This window comes from Maylandia zebra, linkage group LG3 (genome assembly GCF_041146795.1).
Source record: "Maylandia zebra isolate NMK-2024a linkage group LG3, Mzebra_GT3a, whole genome shotgun sequence".
Classification (NCBI taxonomy): domain Eukaryota; kingdom Metazoa; phylum Chordata; class Actinopteri; order Cichliformes; family Cichlidae; genus Maylandia; species Maylandia zebra.
In genome coordinates, this window is record NC_135169.1 from 42,528,459 (window position 1) to 42,548,656 (window position 20,198).

At 41.3% G+C, this 20,198-nt stretch overlaps 1 protein-coding gene across 3 annotated transcripts in view; it reads right to left on the reverse strand.

The window, feature by feature from the left end:
* Positions 1 to 20,198, reverse strand: part of LOC101468006 (DENN/MADD domain containing 4C) — a 38,440-nt gene that overhangs the window by 12,169 nt on the left and 6,073 nt on the right. For all 3 annotated transcript variants that reach the window (XM_004554377.5, XM_004554375.6, XM_004554376.6), the window contains exons 2-11: positions 10,455 to 10,765; positions 6,300 to 6,552; positions 6,141 to 6,210; positions 4,346 to 4,515; positions 4,003 to 4,244; positions 3,824 to 3,890; positions 3,637 to 3,695; positions 2,803 to 2,947; positions 475 to 650; positions 209 to 309 (exon numbers count right to left, since the gene is read on the reverse strand). In XM_004554377.5, the coding sequence (XP_004554434.2) occupies positions 209 to 309; positions 475 to 650; positions 2,803 to 2,947; positions 3,637 to 3,695; positions 3,824 to 3,890; positions 4,003 to 4,244; positions 4,346 to 4,515; positions 6,141 to 6,210; positions 6,300 to 6,552; positions 10,455 to 10,753 (1,582 nt within the window). In that variant the 5' untranslated portion in view covers positions 10,754 to 10,765. The remainder of the gene's footprint in view (positions 1 to 208; positions 310 to 474; positions 651 to 2,802; positions 2,948 to 3,636; positions 3,696 to 3,823; positions 3,891 to 4,002; positions 4,245 to 4,345; positions 4,516 to 6,140; positions 6,211 to 6,299; positions 6,553 to 10,454; positions 10,766 to 20,198) is intronic.

Consider the following 20,198-nt stretch of genomic DNA (forward strand, 5'->3'; position numbering starts at 1 on the left):
TAATGCATTGTTAGCTTTTTTTAAAGGTATAGTTTTATTTTCAGCTTTGGACTACCATATTTACTAAAAGAATACCATGATGCATTTTGTAATTTAAGCTTACAGTGTTCAGGTAAAGATTAAGAATCCTGTCCACGTTAATTGTGGTAACTTGGTATAACAGGTAAGTGATCCAGGTTTTGCTATACAAATGAGATGCTGTTTGTACCAGTGGCCAGCTGGTGGTGCAAGTTGCTTAGTGAGTTAATGAGACTCTTGCAAGGCTTCTTTGGGAGGTTCTTCCAGTTGCTGTGTTTCTTCTCATCTGACCTGTAACATACAAAACCACAAAGTTTGTAGACTGGAAAAAACCAAAAGACAGCTGAAAACAAAAATCTGGGCTCACAAATCTGCTGCTGAAAGAGTTGTTCAACATAATGAGAGCTGTTAATGTAGAAGACAAAGTGTGTTTTTCTCCAACAAAGCACAACATACAGGTAGATAGTGTTCGTGTCCAGATCCACACAAACAACATCTGGTGGGGGGTCATAAAGGTCAAAGTAGCGGGAGTCCACGCCCACTATAAATGGACACGGCGCGTTGAGGACGCCTGCGAGAGACAGCGGGCACAGGGGGATGTAGGGACACTGCCACTGGAAGGGGAAAATCATCTGGAAGGAGACAAAAGCCAGAATCAGGATTATTACTCCCAAACAGATGTTTTTAAAGGGTTTCCCATGTGTTAAAAGAAACCAAAAACAACAGCAGCATATTTCTTTCCTTACTCACGAGCCCATTTTTTCATATTGCTCCACCCCTCAAGAACATCTATAAGTTGAACACCGAAGGTAAATAAGACAAATTTAGGGGGGGGGGGGGGGGGGGGGGGGGGGGGGTCACACTTGCATAACTGATCTATTGTAACAGCTGAAACCTATTTGGGTTGATTTTGAGAATTGTGAAATCCTTACTTTTCTGGAGCTGGAGAATAAGCAACTACATTAGTGAAAAAAAAACTCAAGTTCAAAAAGCCTGAGTAGTGCCAGAGCTATTTGGATACTACGCTGCCTGCAGGCAGGGACATGTGAGACACAAAGTAATGATCAGCTATAAAAGCAATTTAAAATTGTCACAAGTTTAAAAAGGAAGTCATTAGCTTGCGGTTCTAGTCATTCATGACAGGCATTTTCAGCTAAAAGAAAGATGCTTTACTTTAACATTGTCTGGACTTCATGGTACTGTGTTGCAACATTATTAGGCAATAAATGGATAAGTGGAAACCACCATTACCAATACCAATACTCAATAGGGCTACATTATTGAGAGTTGAATATGTTTACAGTATTGATTACAGTGTAGGCGTCACTCGGGCTCCATTACTGATTTTGTGTCTACATAAATAAAAAAGACGTGCAGTGCTGCTCACATCACTGCTCAGAAACTTGTTCCTCTTCTTGCTGCTGCTTTTCTGGATTAAACTGCTCTACCTGACTCATCTTAATGCTCTTTCATTACAGCCATAAAACATAAGTGAAAGGAAATGAAACTAATAGTTACAGTTCCTCCATGTGGACCATTTGAGCTGTCTTTGACTAATTACTGATACTGTTACATATACAGCATATATCATTTACTAAATGTAGCTTATGTCACTGTGCTGTATCTCTCTCTCCATATGCTTGTACATGTAAGGCTTGTCTGAGCATCGAGTGCCTAAATAACAAGCTGTGCATTCTGTAAGCTCTTAATTAGTGTTTTTATTTAAGTAAGCAGACAGTTTTCTTCTCTGCAGTTCTGATGAATGTTGACTCGACAATAGTGACTACTACTTATGTCACTTTAAAGGAAAGTGTTGGGTTATCCAAACACAGTGGAGTTAAACAGTGCATCTGCAGCGTGTTATTCATTTAATCCTTTTGCAAATATATTTTTGTTGCCGTGTTCCTTAATGAGATGTTATTGTGCAACACTTTATAGTGCTAACTATATGTTTCTTATCTAAAAAGTTCAGATAAGTCAAGGAAATGCAAGTGTCAATGTTTCGCATGTGCAGATTGAAAAGTTAAACAACTGCACAACTGAGACACCACAGCCTGCAGTCATAATGTTGTTTTCTTGACTTTTAATGTGTATGTTTTTCATTTTAATCACATGGTTAATATTAGATTGATTTTCAAAACAGCCCAGGCACTTACAGGACATATTCTGTATTTATGAGCAGAAACAGTGGCTGTGTGGTCGCTTTGCATGTCAGCACTAGGTCAAGCTGATGATTCATTTCTTTCCATACTGACAGCAAAGGCAATGAAACACTGCAGGCAAATATGAGCTAAATGGACTCAAAAACAATGATGTTATTTTCTTTCAGACACAATGAAAATAAATAGATTTCATTGACATTTTTTGTGGATGTTTATTTACTCATTTACACTCTGCCTGACTATGCTCGGATCAGCTGGTTCTTTTGTTTTGTGACATTTAAAAAAAGTGCTGCAAACAGGGACGTTTCAGAGTGCCCTCTGGTGGACAAACTAGGCGACGTCAATACTGATAATACAGCTGAAGGGTGTTTCTCTCGTCTCTTGTTTGTTTTTGTTTTCTCTCACCCCGTTTTCAGCCATTATAATTGTCGACACTGAGAAATGAACAAAATCCGAATTTTGGCCATAAATAAAAGACATTAAAACTAATCTAAAACTGTAATCAGACTAAGCAGGAAAAGCTTTGCTAAAATCCAATCCAGCAAATAAATTATATCTATTTGAGTATATTTGAATACATTTGAGTATGACAATATGAGAGTGCATGTTGGAGCCTACTCACAGCCACCACAGCCTCGGCCACTCCGGTGAGCACGGCGGGTCGGAGCGAGTGCAGCAGGATCTTGCTCTCCAGCAGGACAAAGTGCAGCAGTGTGGCGCAGTTCTCCGAGCCCAGATTCATCAGCAGAGTGCCATAGTCTGCCCCGCTGGCACGGAGGGAGAGAAGAGAGGAGAGGAATGAAGTGATGAGTTCGGACAGGGAACGGAAAGCACAGCAGAAAGAAAAGGAGAGGGAAAAATAAAGGGAAAAGAATTTGGAAACAGAAGAGTTCATTGCTGGGTCTGTAACCAAATGTAACCGGAATTAATCAAATGGGAAACAAGGAAAAGGCAGAAATACAGGCACAGAGTCAAAATAACACCATCAACATAAAATGTATTGTTTAACAATCTCGCTGTCTGCTTTACTGCTTCAGCTTGCTAAAGCGCTCTGTTTTCAGATGCTTTTTTTCATAATCTAACAAACCAATCATTTTAAAAGCCTTCATAACCACAACTTAAAAGTGACTGCCTTTTGTGCAGTAATTCTGTCTCCTTTAAATCTCTATTGTAGAGACTGCCGCACACATTACTTTGAATATCAATAGCAGCCGGTGCTAGCTTTAACAAAAGCCCGTCAATCACCATTTTTATGAGGTTTCAAGGTTGCATAAGGCAGCGTCCAGAACTACAAAAAGGAAAATAAAGTAGCTGAATTACTCATATCAGTTGGAAAATGGCAGAAGTAGCAGCAGAAAAAGGCTTTAAAAAAAGACAACGATGCAGGAATTAGCTGAACATGTTTTTTTTGTAGAGAAATGACTTTGTTATGCATTTATTGAGTAGGCAAAGGTACCTGAGCGGTAAGGGTGTACACACAGGCTGGGAGAGGATCAAAGTGTCGTTTACAGAGAGCTGCAGAGGACATTAAATAACATCAGTGACAGAAAAATACAAAAATATCACAACAAATGTTCCCTGAGTACTGCACATGTGGAAACTCTGATCTATTTTGACCGACAGCAAGAGAGAAAAACTCTGACCTGGACCAAGATTCTGGGTCTTTGTGGGGAAGGAAATGAGACATTGTGCATGAAGTGCGAGATGTGCCTGTTGAAGGAAATAATAAAACTCATGTTAGATGTTTCCTTTTAAAAGGTTGGCATTAAAGTGGCCAATGAATGATTTTGAAAGTTTCCACAGCTGCCAAGTAGTTTCCTACTTTTCAATAGGCAGTGGGTGCGGGCCTGAGACGGAGAACTTGTAGATGAACATCAGGAACTTGCGGAAGCACTCAAAGAAGGGCCAGCGGGAAAGCAGACAGATGCATTTATTGGTGTTCACAGGCCGGTTGGGGATCATCTTCTTCTCCACCGTGGTGAGAAGGCCCAGCTGGATCTTCTGCTTCTCGCTCAACAGATCTGCTGGATATGGCTCGTAAAACTGGATGGCTGAGCCATACACCTGGCAACAAGAGGTGGACGTTAAAGTGTTTGAAACATTTTGGCTCGGCGGAGAGTTTTAAACACTTAAATTTAAATCTTCCTTTGGTAGCTATGTCTTACCTTTTCACCAGAGGAGATGGTTAAGACAAATGTAGAAAAGACAGGCAGAGGGTCACGAGTGTTCGGTGCCCAGCACTCGATGTTGGCACCCATGGGCAAACAGAACAGAGGTACAGACTCTGACAGAGGGAAAGACTCATAGTCCTCTTCTGGGTAACGAAAGATTAGACCTGGAGCACAGAATAACACACAAACAAATAAATAAAAATCACATGATGAAACAATGTGGTTGTTCAAAGCAAGATACATGGTAACGTTTAAGTTTATTGAATAGTTTGAATAGGTCTTCAAACTTCCAGGCAGGCCTTTAATCCCAGTCTCCCTGCAGGGATTAAACTCTTACCTTTAAGAAAAGGGAGATCAATATTTTGCAACTCTGATGCTCTTACAGTCAGCAGCCTGTATAATTCATTTTGAGGAAATAAGAAGCTCAACTTGATGTCTGTCACTATGAAAAAACACACACATTCTTCTGAGCATGCATGGATGCACACATGTGCGTGCGTGCACAGCAGACGCACCAAAGGGCGCGGCAGGAAGTGCAGTTGTCCGAGATGAATAAACAGCCACTTCACAGGAAAAAGGCCGGCCAGAAGATAAAGCCAGCCTGCATGTTTCCACAGGGCGTGTATGTTTGTGTGTGTGTGCACATGTTAACCCTGATGACGTTACGCAACGCAGCGCTCAGAAGGCCAAACTGCTGCGGAAGCTTTCAGTCAGTGAAAATGTCACCCAAAGATCAGCGATACACGCTGAAGGTGACCTAAACACGTAAGCAGTGGCCATTGTGACGACACACAATGCCCCAACACGTCTCGCTGCTGCAGTTTTGTTATCAGTGTTTAACATAAATGCACATTTTGGAAAGACTCATGACTGCAAAACATCCTCCCCTTTTCCTCCTGCCTGGACACTGTTTGTCCAGTATATCTAGTGTCCCTGCTGTCCCTCCTCTGCACAGGTCCAAACCATCTCAGCCTCGCTCTCCAAGTTTGTCTCCAGACTGCTCAACCTGAACTGTCCCTCCGATACACTCGTTTCTAATCTTGTCCATCCTGGTCAATGAAAGTATTAGCATCTTCAGCTTTGCCACCTCCAGCTCGGCCTCCTATCCTTTTGTCAGTGCCGCTGTCCTTAAACTATACACGAGAGCAGGTCTCACTACTGTCCTGTAAACATTCCCTTTCACTCTTGTTGCAATCCTTCCATCACAGTTCACCTCTGACACGCATCACCACCCATCTCCACCCTGCCTGCACTCTCACACACCTCACCTGTGCACAGTCTGTTGCTTTGGATGGCTGACCCAGGTATTTAAACTAGTCCACATGTAACCAACGGTTACATGTGCCTCTCTCATTCACACACACTCTGCTTGCTTCTACTGTTTAAAACACTATTATCTAACTATAACACAATAATAACACATCATTGTGTCAATAACACAATGATCAAAGTGATTTACTGATATATTATATTTACTATTACTGTCAACCTTTTACGTTTTGCATAATATTACAGTACAGTTTTAACTAAGGCAAAACATTGTTTCAGTTATATATATTAACTACCTGCTCTTGTAAACAGCTTTAACACCACATGAGCAAATCATTTAAAAAAAAAAAGAAAAAAAAAAAGAGAGAGATAGTGAGGTGAAATCAGATGAATCAAAGACTAAAAACTGAATTACACGAAGACGGACACAACAACGTGACAGCAGTAACCACTGTTCAGCAGCTGCAGGAAACAGATAGCAGCTGAAGATGGCATTTTGAAACTGATCACTTTTACTCACCGGCTTTGTAACTGATGGAATTTGACGCGGACACAGACTTCTTGTAACACAGGAACACGCTGGAGCCCCACTGAAAGACCGATCACACTCTTATTATGCATTTGAACTTTCATGAATGATGCTACTGAAAGAGAGCTAAGAAACTAAATTCAGACGCACCATGCCGCAGTTGAGGTTCTTGTCCACTTTGCAGAAGGTGTGCGGCGGCGTCTCGCCTTTGCTGGTGACGATGACGCAAATGTCCGTCACGGCCAGCGAATTCTGCGGCTGGACGGGTGGTGCTCGGCGGAAGGTGATGAAGATGCGCTGCGAGGTTGCAGAGCTGTTGTTGACATTCGCGCAGCGTCCGTATGGTGTTGCCTGGATGACCTCACACCCCTGGATGAGACGCTCCTTACCTTCATAGAGCACCCTGAAAGACAAAGAGTAAGTAAAAATGTTACTTTGTTTAATACATCTGAATATTTATTTATTTACTTTTTTTTTTTCTCCATCAAATCCAATATTGCCAAAATCAAACTGCAACTTTAATCTGTTAAAGTTCACTTTACACATATTGTAGCCACGTTTGGTCTTCGTGCATATTCACTTTTTGTCCTCACTGAGGACCAGTACATAGTTTTACATTCACAGTTAGAGGCTAAACTCACCACCAACTTCATCTCATAAGTAGCAGAGCACCACCACACTGGTATGTGAGGTACAGACATGGAACTCAATGAAAAGAATCGGGGAACTGTTCCCAATCAATGTGATAAATAAATACAACTTACACAACCATAGGAGGATAAGAAGATCATAAATAAGAGAATGCAGGGACACTATGGGTGCTAATACAGCTTTGCCCCCCTGCAAAACCAAAGGAAAAAAAATAGCATCTCTCTCTGGTTGGTTATATTTTCCTAGCAGTAAATTTTCCAAGTAATGATCTTAACAGTCTGAAGTGAAGGTTTCCACAGAATCCTCCAAAGTAATTATTGACAGGATAAATTCCCAGGTGTCTTACGTCTATGCCTACTAGCTATTTCCATCTTCCGTGTACCAACTTTTATTTCCTGATTGGACGCAGACAATAGAAAACAGTGACAAACAGAGCAGCGCCGAAACTGATAAGAGGACATATTTGATATAAAAGAGATAAACAACTAAATTATTTCATAGATAAGAAATAAACAGCAGCTAAACCCAAAAAAGAGAAGACTGAAGTTGACAGAAACCTACAATCTAACAGAAAAGTTACCCACGTCTTAAAAAAAAACCAAACACATTTACTATTACTTGAATCCTGTGCTGCTCATAAGAAGACCTAGAACAACATGCCTGATTTCAATCTCCATCTGCATGATATAAAGTCACCTTACAACATCACATTATTCTCTAAACTGCGTAGACGGTTAATCTGGACACTCTGTTACCACCACAAACTGCACACTAAATATTAACACATCACATGCTCACAGTCTTGGGAAACATATTTCCACAATGGAAAAACAAACATTAGCAATCAAAGAGTCATTTTCCTTCCTCCTCTTTAGGGCTACACCGATATCTGCCTCTTTAATTGCTAAATGCTCTGCTGTGTGGAGCAGCTACTGAGTCAGGTGTTTGCTTTTTAAAATCTGATCAACCTAAACAGTAACCGTGCAAGCTGTAAACCCCAAATAATAATCAGAAAGGTGCTAAAATGAGCAGGAACTGCAGGCGGAGTTATCTGATCTAAGGGTTTTATACTAGTAACTGTAGCTTTGAGTCTCGTAAGCTGTCAGAAACATGCTTACAGAAAAACACAGAAGGACTGATTTCTGTAAACTCCACGCAGCTTTGCTTCAGTGCAATTACGTAGTTAAAATGCAAGAAACTACAATTTCTTCAGGCGCACAAATCTGACAAAGCATAAGCACCGCACTGCTACTATATGAAAGCATCCTTCCCATGGGAAACAAAGTGTATGCCAGCGAGACACTAAATAAAGGGGTTAAACTGTGGCTCTGTGGTAAGAATAATCTCTGGTTCTCCTGTTTTACAGAGAGGATCAGTGTGTGGTCAGCACTGCTTACTTTATTCTGAAAGCTCTGGTTTCTCTTTAAAGCCTCGGTAAGTCTGTCTTCAGTGAGTGATGTGATTCAGACTTAGTAGCTGACTCATTCACATCCCAGACAGTAAAGTGGTTTTCGTATCCAGCTCACAACAGATTAAACCCTTTAGATGTTACAGCTAAAACGTTCTGTGCGCTACCTGTCTCTGCAACCTGCTCGCTCCCATGTTGAATTTCACACAGCCAAGAGCTGCAGTCTGGAAAGCAATCACTGCCCCACTGTGTTGGATTTTTTTATTTTTTGCATGACTGCAGGGCTTCTGTAGCAGCATGCTCCATGTCCTCCCTTTCCATCTGGACAATGCCATGTGGGAGGCCAAAAGCTTTGACTCCTACCCTCTACAAACTAGGACTAAAAACACACTTTTTGATCCACGGGTAGAGCCAGCCGTTGCAGATATAATAGTCCTGAAACACTCCATTTATTCTGAAAAGAGTGCAGGACAAATCAAAAGAGGCCGGGAGGACAGTTGCCAGCAAAATTCTCATTTAGGCAACAAAAACAGGGTCTTAATGGGCACGGTAAGCAGTCATGCTCTGGAGCCCCGGGCTGGGAATGTTGGACAACAGAAGGAGCGATAAATGATTTACGCTTCACTAGATTTACATTTATTCACTGGACAAGCGGAAGGTGGAGTAAAAGCAAGCATCTTCTCAAACAGCTTTTGTATTAAATCCACAAATTTTACATTAGGAGTCTAAATATTTGTTAACAGTAACCCGCAAGAAGACCACGCTGTTATTCAGCCTCATCAGAGGCATAAGTGTCTCAACTGATGATGAAAGTACAAAGCAGCTTTACAAGTTTACTTCTATTTTTTTTCCTATTTGCATGCTGAGGGGGATTGCACAATCTCATGGAGGAAATATGACTTTGCATACAATCTTCTGTGTGTGCAGGGAGTCACGGCTATAAAGCGATACCTAGGAGGAGGAAATCACATTAGTAGATTCCTTACAGAATGGAAATAAAGTCTGAGGCACCAGATCGACGGTTTTTTATTTAATCCAGTCTTGATTTTGCAGAGAGGAGGGGAATCTTCCAGAGAGGGAGCAGGAGAATGCTGGCAGTTGTAACTGGAATCTCCAGTTTGTTAGCAGGAGGAAAAAAACAAAACAAAAAAAAAAAAACCCAAAAAAAAACAGGCTTTAGACAAAGCTCAGGTGTGTGAAGAACGTGAATGCCTTAAGAGGTTGCATCACTGTTCTGAAAGATGCATTACTGCATGAGATACTGCTCCTTCACTCAGGTAACAGGATAAAATGCTGCTGCTGATGAGATGTAGATTAAAAGTTCGGCTTCCTGTGACGCTAGTAAGGCTTAGGGCATACCTCGCTGCGTGAAGTGAAATATATTGGAGTTCCCTTTTAAAACATAATAGTAGGAAGCAGGGAAATTTCTATTGTCAGATACGAGCCAAGAGGCGTGGCGGAGAGGGGGAACTTTGTCACAAAATAGGGGAGAGTGAATAAACAGCTAACTCGCCTACTTCCTGAATGTCTGCAGTAATGTTTTGTCAGGTATAAAACACAAACTGACAAACCTAACAGTGGCAGGTTTTGATTGGCAGGGGGGAACCCCCCCCCCAAAAAACAAAAAAGGGGTTTTTGACAGTGACAGTCATCAAATGACGCTGCTGAAAAGGTTTTTTCATGTGAAATTCTGAATGATGACGTGACAGCACCGGCACACTAACGATCCACTTAGCTGATTGATCAGATTTTTCACCACAGGGCTGCTTTCTGCGTATGATCAACTGCCAGCATGTCAGCTAGCAATCTGCACAGCAATGACAGCAATTTGTAGCAGGTGTAATTGATCAGCTTGTTTCTCTTCCACACAAGCTCACTTCTCTAACCTGCCTTAATCACAATAACACAGCAAGAAATCAGAGCAGTAGGATGAACCTAAAGATTCACAACAAAGTGGATAAAAAAATAAATCTCATTCTTCATTTTTATATACTTGGCTGGATGAACCATACATATTTCATCTGTCTGAATTTACAGCTTACAGGAGAACTTGTGTACCGATTACATCATTTTAAACACATGAGTTTAAAATGATGTAGGATTTTTTTTCTCTCGTGCTATTCATCAGTTAAACCTAGTTCTAAAATTGCTAAATAACCCCACTTATAATGGTCTCCTCCTCCTGCAGGCAAATGGGCATTTGTGATTACAAACACCAGCATACTGTAAATAAATGGCTGACTCACCCGATGTCAATCAGCGGAGGTTTACCCCGTCCTCTCTTGTAGCAGAGGAAGAGCTCGGGGCTCTTGAGACTGCCATGATTAAGGTTGGCTGGCTGGCCGCTGTGGGTGCTCTCGATACAAGTGAAGCCTTCAGGCACTGTTTCCCCTGCTGACTTGTTAATGACGGCCAACTCAGTGATGGGCGCTTTGGGCCCGGTGGATTTAGTCTCCGACAGGTCCTGCTCCAGGGGCGTGGACTTGTCGGTCAGCCCGGCCACCACAAAGTAGTCGGTCACGCGGTGACCCTTGTCCTCAATCATGGCTGGATGTACCTGAGAAGAAAGAACAAAAAATTTACATTTTTGATTTCAACCTCATATACAGCAAAGCTTCTTGTAGCCTTCTATGCTATACTGTATTTAAATGTTCTTACAAAGCACATGGGTGTCAAACAGAATTAGCCTGCAAAAGACTCTAATCCAGTCCAACTGGGTGGCTCTGGAAAATGTGAAGGAGGGGATACATTTTGGATTTTTAACCAGTGGTACAGACCTCCATTTATGTAGTGAAGCAACAGATAAACAAATAAATGACAGAAAATTTCCTGTTTTTTCACCATCTACTGTAGAAATGTATGATTTATGATTTTAGGTTCAAAGTAAAACGGGACATATTCTGTCAGCTTTCAAAAAAAAAAAAAAAAAAAGTTTTACAATTACAGGAGAGTCTGTGCAATGAGCTAACAGAGCATTTTCACAATTTTACACATACAATTATTACAATTTATCCCAAAGAGGCATGCTAATGTAACATGGTAGACTAATGTGCCTGTGTTAATTCAGCTCCATATTATTGTGTGAAGTTGCACTGGGTTGGGAGTGGTTTTGTGTGTGTGTGTCACATTTTTGGTGAGCCAATGGCTGGAATGGGGTTGGACTAATTAGAGGCAGGTGTACTTGATTGCACTGATACACTGGTCTACTTATAGCCCACACTACAAACACTGCTGTGTCGTTTTGTCTCTCTGTGCAGGTATGTAATGTGATGAAATCAGATATGTTTGGGATGGATGGATTTTGTGCTATGAATTCTATAGTGAAAGTGTCGTTTTGTCTCTCTGTGCAGGCCAGGGCCTATTATACGCCACAGCCTAAAGGTAGCAGAGTTGCAGAGGCTGGAGTGACCACTGGCTATATGCTTGCAGGACAAGCAACGCACTGAGGAGGTCAAAAAGCTACCCAAGGTCTTGGATAGGATCCACAGTATTTACTGCCTCACTGCTCGTAAACACAAGATGGACACAGAAAGAGCAATCATGAAGCAGAAGATGAGCGCGTCGATCAACGGGAGCTTCTTCGTTCAGGGCCATTCAGATGGTGGCGAACACACTGTCCATAGTGTTGTTTTTATTCCATTTAACATTTTATATCTTATGTATGGGCTATTTAACTATATGTGCATAAATATTTTACATGAATACATATCTTTTAAATTAAACAATATGAATGTCCAAAGTCTTTTGTGTAGCTTGATGAAGTTCTGATCGGATTTCTTTGATCAAAGTCTGTGATAAATTATTGAATTGTGTGGTCATTTGCTTGTTCATGTCCTCCCACAACTCTGATTTGATCTGTTCCATATCCTTAGCATTACAGGTCTTGTATCTTTCACCTTTGGCAGCAAAACACTGGACTGGATCAACCACTTCACCATAAACGTGTTCCCTCAGGATTAGTTCTGCTTTAATTTCTGCAAAAGTCAACTGATCATTCATTAGAATTTGTTCTGAATTCACCTCTAAGGGCAGTGTCTCTCAAGCCTTCAACCAGATGATCTCTGAGAAGAATATCTTCGTCATTCATACCTCTAGGGTCCTTCCTCTTTAACCTGAGAAAATGTTCTAGTAATCTCAGTGCAAATGAACTGATGTCTTCAAGTGTTTCTTGGCGAGCGTTGAAGAACTGAGAGCGCAGGACCGAAGCAGTTGTTTTATCCCCATACAACTTATTTAACTCATTAAAATTTAGCTCAGGTGAATTACGCTTCTCTGGTGCTAGAATTAAAATCTCTCTTTTAGCCTTGCCTTCCAAGCAACAGAGTGTTAATTCTGCTCTAAAATCTACAGGAACTCCTTGCAAAGAAAATGTTGTCTGCAAATTACTTTTCCATTCACCTAGACTAATATCTGAATCCTTCCCTCTAAATTTAGTTGTGACCATATTAAACATAGGGATCATACCAAAGGGCCTAAACCCTGCACTAGAAACTGGTGCTTCTCTATTTGGGCCAGACTGTGATTCACTCTGATCAGTCATCTTGCTTTTGCCCACTACAGATTATGGTAGCCAGAGCCTGTCGGCAAGGCCAGTTGTAACACACCCAAAGAAAGATTCTAGGTCTGACCAACCGTCTCTGTCGTGGGCAAAAAGATGACAGTCAATAAAATTCTAAAAGATAATTTATTGACAAAAAAATATATCAAGAGATAAAAGATAAAACAGTCCAGTGTCCCATTTATGAATTATATAAAAAACACAGTCCCAAGGCCAGAGCCAGCTATGCCACACGGCCAGTTGCACTCCACGTGTTGCCTGTAACAGGGTTAGAAGTTGTCCTTGGAGACCCACCACCCTGCAAGCATATAGCCAGTGGTCACTCCAGCCTCTGCAACTCTGCTACCTTTAGGCTGTGGCATATAATAGGCCCTGGCCTGCACAGAGAGACAAAACGACACTTTCACTATAGAATTCATAGCACAAAATCCATCCATCCCAAACATATCTGATTTCATCACATTACATACCTGCACAGAGAGACAAAACGACACAGCAGTGTTTGTAGTGTGGGCTATAAGTAGACCAGTGTATCAGTGCAATCAAGTACACCTGCCTCTAATTAGTCCAATCCCATTCCAGCCATTGGCTCACCAAAAATGTGACACACACACACAAAACCACTCCCAACCCAGTGCAACTTCACACAATAATATGGAGCTGAATTAACACAGGCACATTAGTCTACCATGTTACATTAACATATTTATTTATTTTCCTAGAAAAAGCGAGATGTGTTGTTGAAACTGCACTTCGTTATCTTACATTAAAGACATGTCAGAGATTAAATCTGTAGTTAAACTTCTTTAAACTGACAGAAAGGCCAGATTGAAGATCAAAGTGGGCCGCATGTGGCACACAAGGTAAAATGACATCCTTAATGTGGGTCACGTACATCAAAGATCTGCAGGTCTGCAACTATAACTGCAGCAGAAAGTACGTCTTAGCCAGAAGAACATTTGACTTTGACACAGTAGGATGGGTTTCACATGCATTCCCCAGAAAATAAATACTGTGGTCAATGCAATGAAAGGATCCTTTAAGACTGTCGCACCCCACCGGAGCGCACACACACTAGGGAAACGCAAGATTTAACGAGGGGACTGGATCTGCTGGCATTCCCAAACACCCTTGTCACTGTATATCACCGCAATGCTCCAAACAAGTCGAGAGAGTTAAAGCTCTGGTGGCTGCGACGAGCCAAGGCAGAGCGGCCGAGGCTGGAGGAATGCTCAGAAATGCCACTGAGAGTGTAAATCAAGCAGACATCCAAGTCTACAAAACTGCTGAAATATGGTCTCAAACTGGGCTGGCACTGGTATAATGCGCCTTTAGGCATCGTGTATTGCATGTTTTCGAGGAGAACTTCTAATAGAAGTTTATGCTTTCCCAGTAAACCTTTGAGTCACAATGCCAAGTATAAAGTTCACTGTCAGGGACTTAGTAATCAGTTACAGACCAAGACGCAACACAGTCACACACTGCTGTATGGTAAAAATGCAGAGAGCGATGGTTCATCCGCAGGATGGTTCTGCGGCTAAAACTAAAGAGTTTGTTTCCTGTTCAGTTTATAACAGGTGGTCCCTCAGTAGATAGTGAGGTAAATATGCATCTCAAATCTGCCACTTAAACAGTTAAGAAACAGAGCGAACAAGGAGAAGGTGACTTAGTTACTTTTTATAATTTCTCCCACAAGGGTTTTCACAATCAAATCACTTATTGAAGATGCAGCTTGAAGCCATAATTAAGTAGCATGGGATCATGGGATGTCTTCATCACTGCCAGTGATGATCTATCTGAAGTAACTCAGTCATTTATTGCCATTTCATTCTAATGAGCGAGCCACAAATGACGTTAGTTTGAGTAATTCCTGAAGATCATATAAGCCAACGACCACCCATAAAGCCACCACAGACAACATTATGAGTTAAAATCAATAGTGGGGCAGCCTGCCACTGTTCTCTTTACTAGCATGTTGATTATTGTCATAATGTTATACTCGGCAGGAAACTACAAATAAAACAGAGCGGTACATTAAATATAATTATGTATTTCTCCTGGTCTTTACATTTTTGGAAGCATAATGTAAGTAGGCAAGTGAAGAAATATATAAAACCAGTCATTTTGGGGTGTTTAAAAAGGGAAAAGGTTCCACATTAGAGTCTTAAGGCAAGCGCGTCTATGCCCTCTTCAAAGAGCTTTTAGGACCAACTCAGGAAGTTCGGTTTTTCCACTGGTGAGTCAGCATCTGCAGCAGGACAGAAAAAGAAGCCACTTTGTACAGCCACAGACAGCCCTGAACTTTATGACACAGCTTAATGCAGTTCTTTGTAGTCTTCTTGTTTCTATTTTTACCGGTCGACATGATAACGCACTGCAATAATGCCACGGTATTATCATGAAGCAACAATGCAGGCAATCTGAAAGTTGGGAGAGGTAAAAATCAAAAAGAATACACGTGAGGCTACGTTTGTGTGCAGGAGGCTGCAGTTCAAGGTGTGGTAGATCGGCCTACCTGGGAGGAAATATTCAGCTACAGTGAGGCAAACGCACCAAACACACTTTCCACACAGTTTCAAATCCTTTCTAGATTCTCAACCACTGACAGCATACATTCTGGGACAACCACGGTATAATCTGTGTCACAGACATTTCAAGTTATGTTTCATTATTGTCACACAGGACATGACTCATTGAAACGAAGAATTCATGCAGTGCCACTTTCTGGGCTCAAACTTGGCTTGCTGCCTATGAGAATGTGCCAAAATTGATTTGTTTCGAGAAGACTGCCAGCTCTACGGTCCAGGTAACTTTCAACAGTTAAAACTGGACATCTTCCCAGGATATGGCCTCCTTTTCATTACAATGCTGGGAAAACGCTCCAGTAAAAAGAGCCGAGTGCAATGCGTCAACACAGCCATTTAAGCAGCGAAACCAGTAAAGGTTAATGTCGTGTGGCGGAATGATTTCTACTTTTACCACCAACAGAAAACGCAATAAAAAAGTGCATTAATGAGGACAGGAGGTAAGAGGCAGGAGGGATCCGCGATCTATCGAGATCTATCTGACCGGGTTTACTCACTTCAGTCAATAACGTCTATTTATCTCTGTACTCATGGCCGTGTGTTTATTTGCTCTACGTTTAGTCATGTCCCCGATACTTGTTTATTTTTGTGTCTACATATCACTACTATTATGTGACAACATCATTGCAGAGGCAGAGTTAAGACTTATTGCTCTGAAAAGATTTACTGCACAGTATCCATGGCTACATCTCACTTGTCAAAAACCTGTTTAAAAGCAAAATGCCGTTTTCTCCATATTTGCACAGCAACAAACCACACTGTTAAATGTGCTCTCACCAAAGTGGCCAATAAATGTTCTCTGGTGGTTTAAACATTGACTGGATGGGCTTTCTGTGTTTGTGGGTAAATAAGTGCCTCTTTACAGCCAAAACACTTGACATGGAAAATGGTCCAGGGAGTCTGTTACAAATGAGCAGTTGTTTCAAAAGTTTAGTCCACAAACATGAACTGACCATCAGCTTCTAAGCCAGTAACTGAAATTTAACGTTTATTTTAATTTACAATTACAATATGCTAAACCCATAGACTGTATGTAAAAGATGGATATAGTCAGCGGTGCACATATTAGTTTATAAAATACATCTTAGGAGTTTGGAGTCTGATATTGTGGAGCCAGAAAACAAATGAGTTTCAATTTATCAGCTAATGCCAACTTACCTCCAAAACAAAGACCCTACATTAATACAAAGAAAACAGAGAAACCCCCAACAAGAGCAAGTGCTTTGGCGACAGTGGGAAAGAAAAACTCCCTTTTAACAGGAAGAAACCGCCAGCAGAATTACGCTCAGGAGGAAGAGCCATCTGTCACGAGCAGTTGGGGGTGAGGGGAGGAAGACAGGACAAACACTCGCAAAAACATACATTCTTAGGTGGTCTGCTAGAATATTTTAACCACACTGAAAGAAACATTTGTGTAAGTAATTAATTGAAAAATATACTAAAAACAAAGTCAAGATAGTAGTGGTGGTAGTGATAATGGTGGTGGTGGCAGTGGTGGAGAGGACAAAGGCAGTAATTGTGAGGTGCAGACAGTACAGTGCCAATGTTTCCTAATATCATTAAGCAAAAAGGTGTAAAAATACATAAAAAGGAAAAAATAAAAGTATAAAAATTATTCACCTAATTTAAGTTCACACTACTTTCTCCCAAAATTTCTCTTTGTCACCACACGTTATGTTGGCTTTATAGTACCACATTTGTATCTGTTTCCATGGGTATATGCTACACAAACCACAACAGACCACAGCTTAATGTGGAAGATACTCGTGTGCAGGTCAAACGCTGATTGGCTGAAACAATAAAGGAAGTGACTGTGGAGTTAACAAACTGCAGAAGCGTGAAAAACCATCAAAGACAGCATGAAAAGCACAGACATGAAGAACAGTCAGAGTCATTTCAGCTCTTTGTATCTTGTAACTTGGCTCTTTTCTCTGGCTGATTGATAGACCAGCAACGGCTCCCTGGTGACAGCAGACAAATATGAAACCTCAAAAAACCATAAAACCATGAAAAAGCCATTATACTTAATTTATGGTGCTGCAAGTGCGTATTTGCCTACGAAGAGAGGTTTTCAACCAATGGAAACGTGCTGCCTCCAAATCTCAACTGCACATTGTTCGAGTGTGTCGGCCGTATGCTGATTGGTTGACAAGTTGACCGGAAAAACTGAGTTCACGGCACCAAAAATACAGACAGCAGCTCCACGGACACTTTTCGTTATTTTCAATACTCAGTTTCACTTCAGCTCTTTTTATGTTAGAACTTGGCTCAAATAAGAGTACACGTCAATGCTCCCAGAGGAGTCAAGCTAGGCTAAACACTTAGTTGAGCTGTGGTGGCGTAGGAGCAAGAGGGACACACGCATACACATTTATTTCCCATTAAAGGGGCTATGCCAGCAAGAAAGCAACAAAGAGTGGCAGTGGCCAAAAGAGTGAGCGGTGAAAATGAAATAAAAGCAAAGTTCAAAGCTCCCAGTGTAGACACAGTGTAAGCCCTCGTGTACTTATGCTAAAGGGAACTGCAGTTACTTTGAGCAAAACCTTTTATGTTATGATCATTTGAGCCATAAGATAAAAATATTGATTATAGCTGGATACAATACAAGGAGGGAGTTGGGTAGGTTTGACTACCTGAATATATCCCTAATGAGATACAGTGAGGCAAATGAAATGTAATTTTCATCGACTGCCTTCATTGTTACAGTAGTTCAGGCTGTGGACCAGTCATGTAACAGCAACTACTCAACAGTGCCTCGTTTTCTTGTATTTAGAAGAAAGTGATCAGCAGGAAAGGACTTTAGGTTCCTTTTCTTGACTTGTAAGAGTCGGCTTTGCTGGATATCATGCACAGTTTAACCTCTGCATGCCATCTCCTGTAAAACAGTCATGCTGGCATGAAAAATATCAAGGCTGTGAGTCATACAGCTTCCTAAGATAATTGGCATAGATTACCACTTAGGGGTTTTGCTTCCCTGTGAATTTTCACTAAACCAGTGAAGCACTTCACAAAAAATGCTAAAATACAACATCGAGGCTGGCGTGCCATTCATGACACTTGGTATGACATTTTGCTTTCATGCAATTAGCCCCCCTTTTTTCAAAAAAAAAAATAAATTCAGTACTGAATTAAACAAATGCTGCAGCGAGAGCACTGACAGGGACTAGAAAGGGAGAGCATGTTTCGACCAAACTGGCTTCTCTTCATTGGCTCCCTGTTAAATCCAACATCCTTAATCAGGAATAATCAAGCGTAATCTTATCTTAAAGAACTCATAGTAACATATCATCCCAAATGAGCACCCCTCTACTCTGGAACCAGCACCCAGTTTGGATCCAGGAGCCAGACACCCTCTCTACTTTCAAGACTGGGCTTAAAACGTTCCTTTTTGATAAAGCATAAAGTTGTGACTGCATCAGGTGACCCTGAACTCTCCCTTAGTTACACTACAATAAGCCTAGGCTGCATGAGGCTTCCCATGATGCACTCTCTATGTATTTACACAACCCTCTGCATTTAATCATTAGTTATTATTCATCTCTGGCTCTCTTCCACTCGGTGTTTTTTGTCCGCCCTTCTTTAAACCCTTCTAGAGAGTCCTTACTGTTAAACCGGGGTTTTTCCCTTCCTACTGTCAACAAGTGGATGTTCAGGTCATATTTGTATTTTTGTAGGCTCTTTCCTTACAATATAAAGCACCTTGAGGCACCTGCTGCCGTGATTTGGCACTATGTAAATAAAACTGAACTGCGGTTATCATATTACCTAGGTTTCACTGTTATGCTGCATTAATATTATTTCTAATAAGTTAACAGAAGTTAATGCAGGTTGACGTAAATACTTGTTGTCATTTTGAGCCATGATCAATGACATCCACCACAGAGAAACCACCGCATATCATTTCCTGTTTTCAGAAAATGGGTCATTGAAGGAACACGTTATTTGCTGTTACCAGGTTGCTATTAGAACTGGGATTAATCTGTGAATGTTTATACTACATTGATTGTGTGCACTAAAGAGGGTAGGTTAGCCACTGAATAGCTCATACAGCTACTGATATCTGTCACTGTGGAGCACAATCAGGTCACATCCACCAACGGCACTGACATTGCTTATCTTCTTTTCTCGCAGGGCCAAACATCCCCTGATGTCATCAGGTGCGCCCACAGTGGCGGGTACAATACTTTAAAGCATGAAGCCCTAGAGAGTCCCACGTGCATTCACCACACGCCCCACAACCATACAAATATCTCTTCTCGACAGCTTATAATACATGCCGCTGCCATAGCAACCGAGGCCCAACAATACCAGGCTGCACGACCCTGAGCTGCGACTAGTGTTACTCTGGCTGAGGAAATTGATCTTTCAAGGGTACATTCAGCTTAGCTGCCATGCTCTCTGTAAAGGCAGACTCGGAGACTTCTGAAAAAAGCCTAGTTTTAGTTTTAGACATACATGAAAGACAATAGCAGCAAAGCAAATTTTATTGCTACCTTTATCGTCTGGCGAGCAAATAAAACTATGTACTCGTCTTAAACGCCGGTGTTGACAAGAAATTAGAGCTAAAAGCTTTAAAGTATTCATAAACAGAGGTGAAAGCTGCATCCGGGGTTGTCTGCCCTTTTAATGGCAAGCAACATGAGAGGGATGGGGCGAAAAAAATACCTGTTAATCTGAAGAAAATCTTACAGTGCTTATGGTTCAAGGGTCAAACTGGCAGACAAACTGTTCCATTACATTTTCACTACACTGAAGTCTTGTGTTGTAATTTGAGACCATGCCTCTAAAAAGGTAGTGCCCTGCCCCTCCCTTTCCATTTGAAAACCTGTTCCTCTGTTACTCGTGAG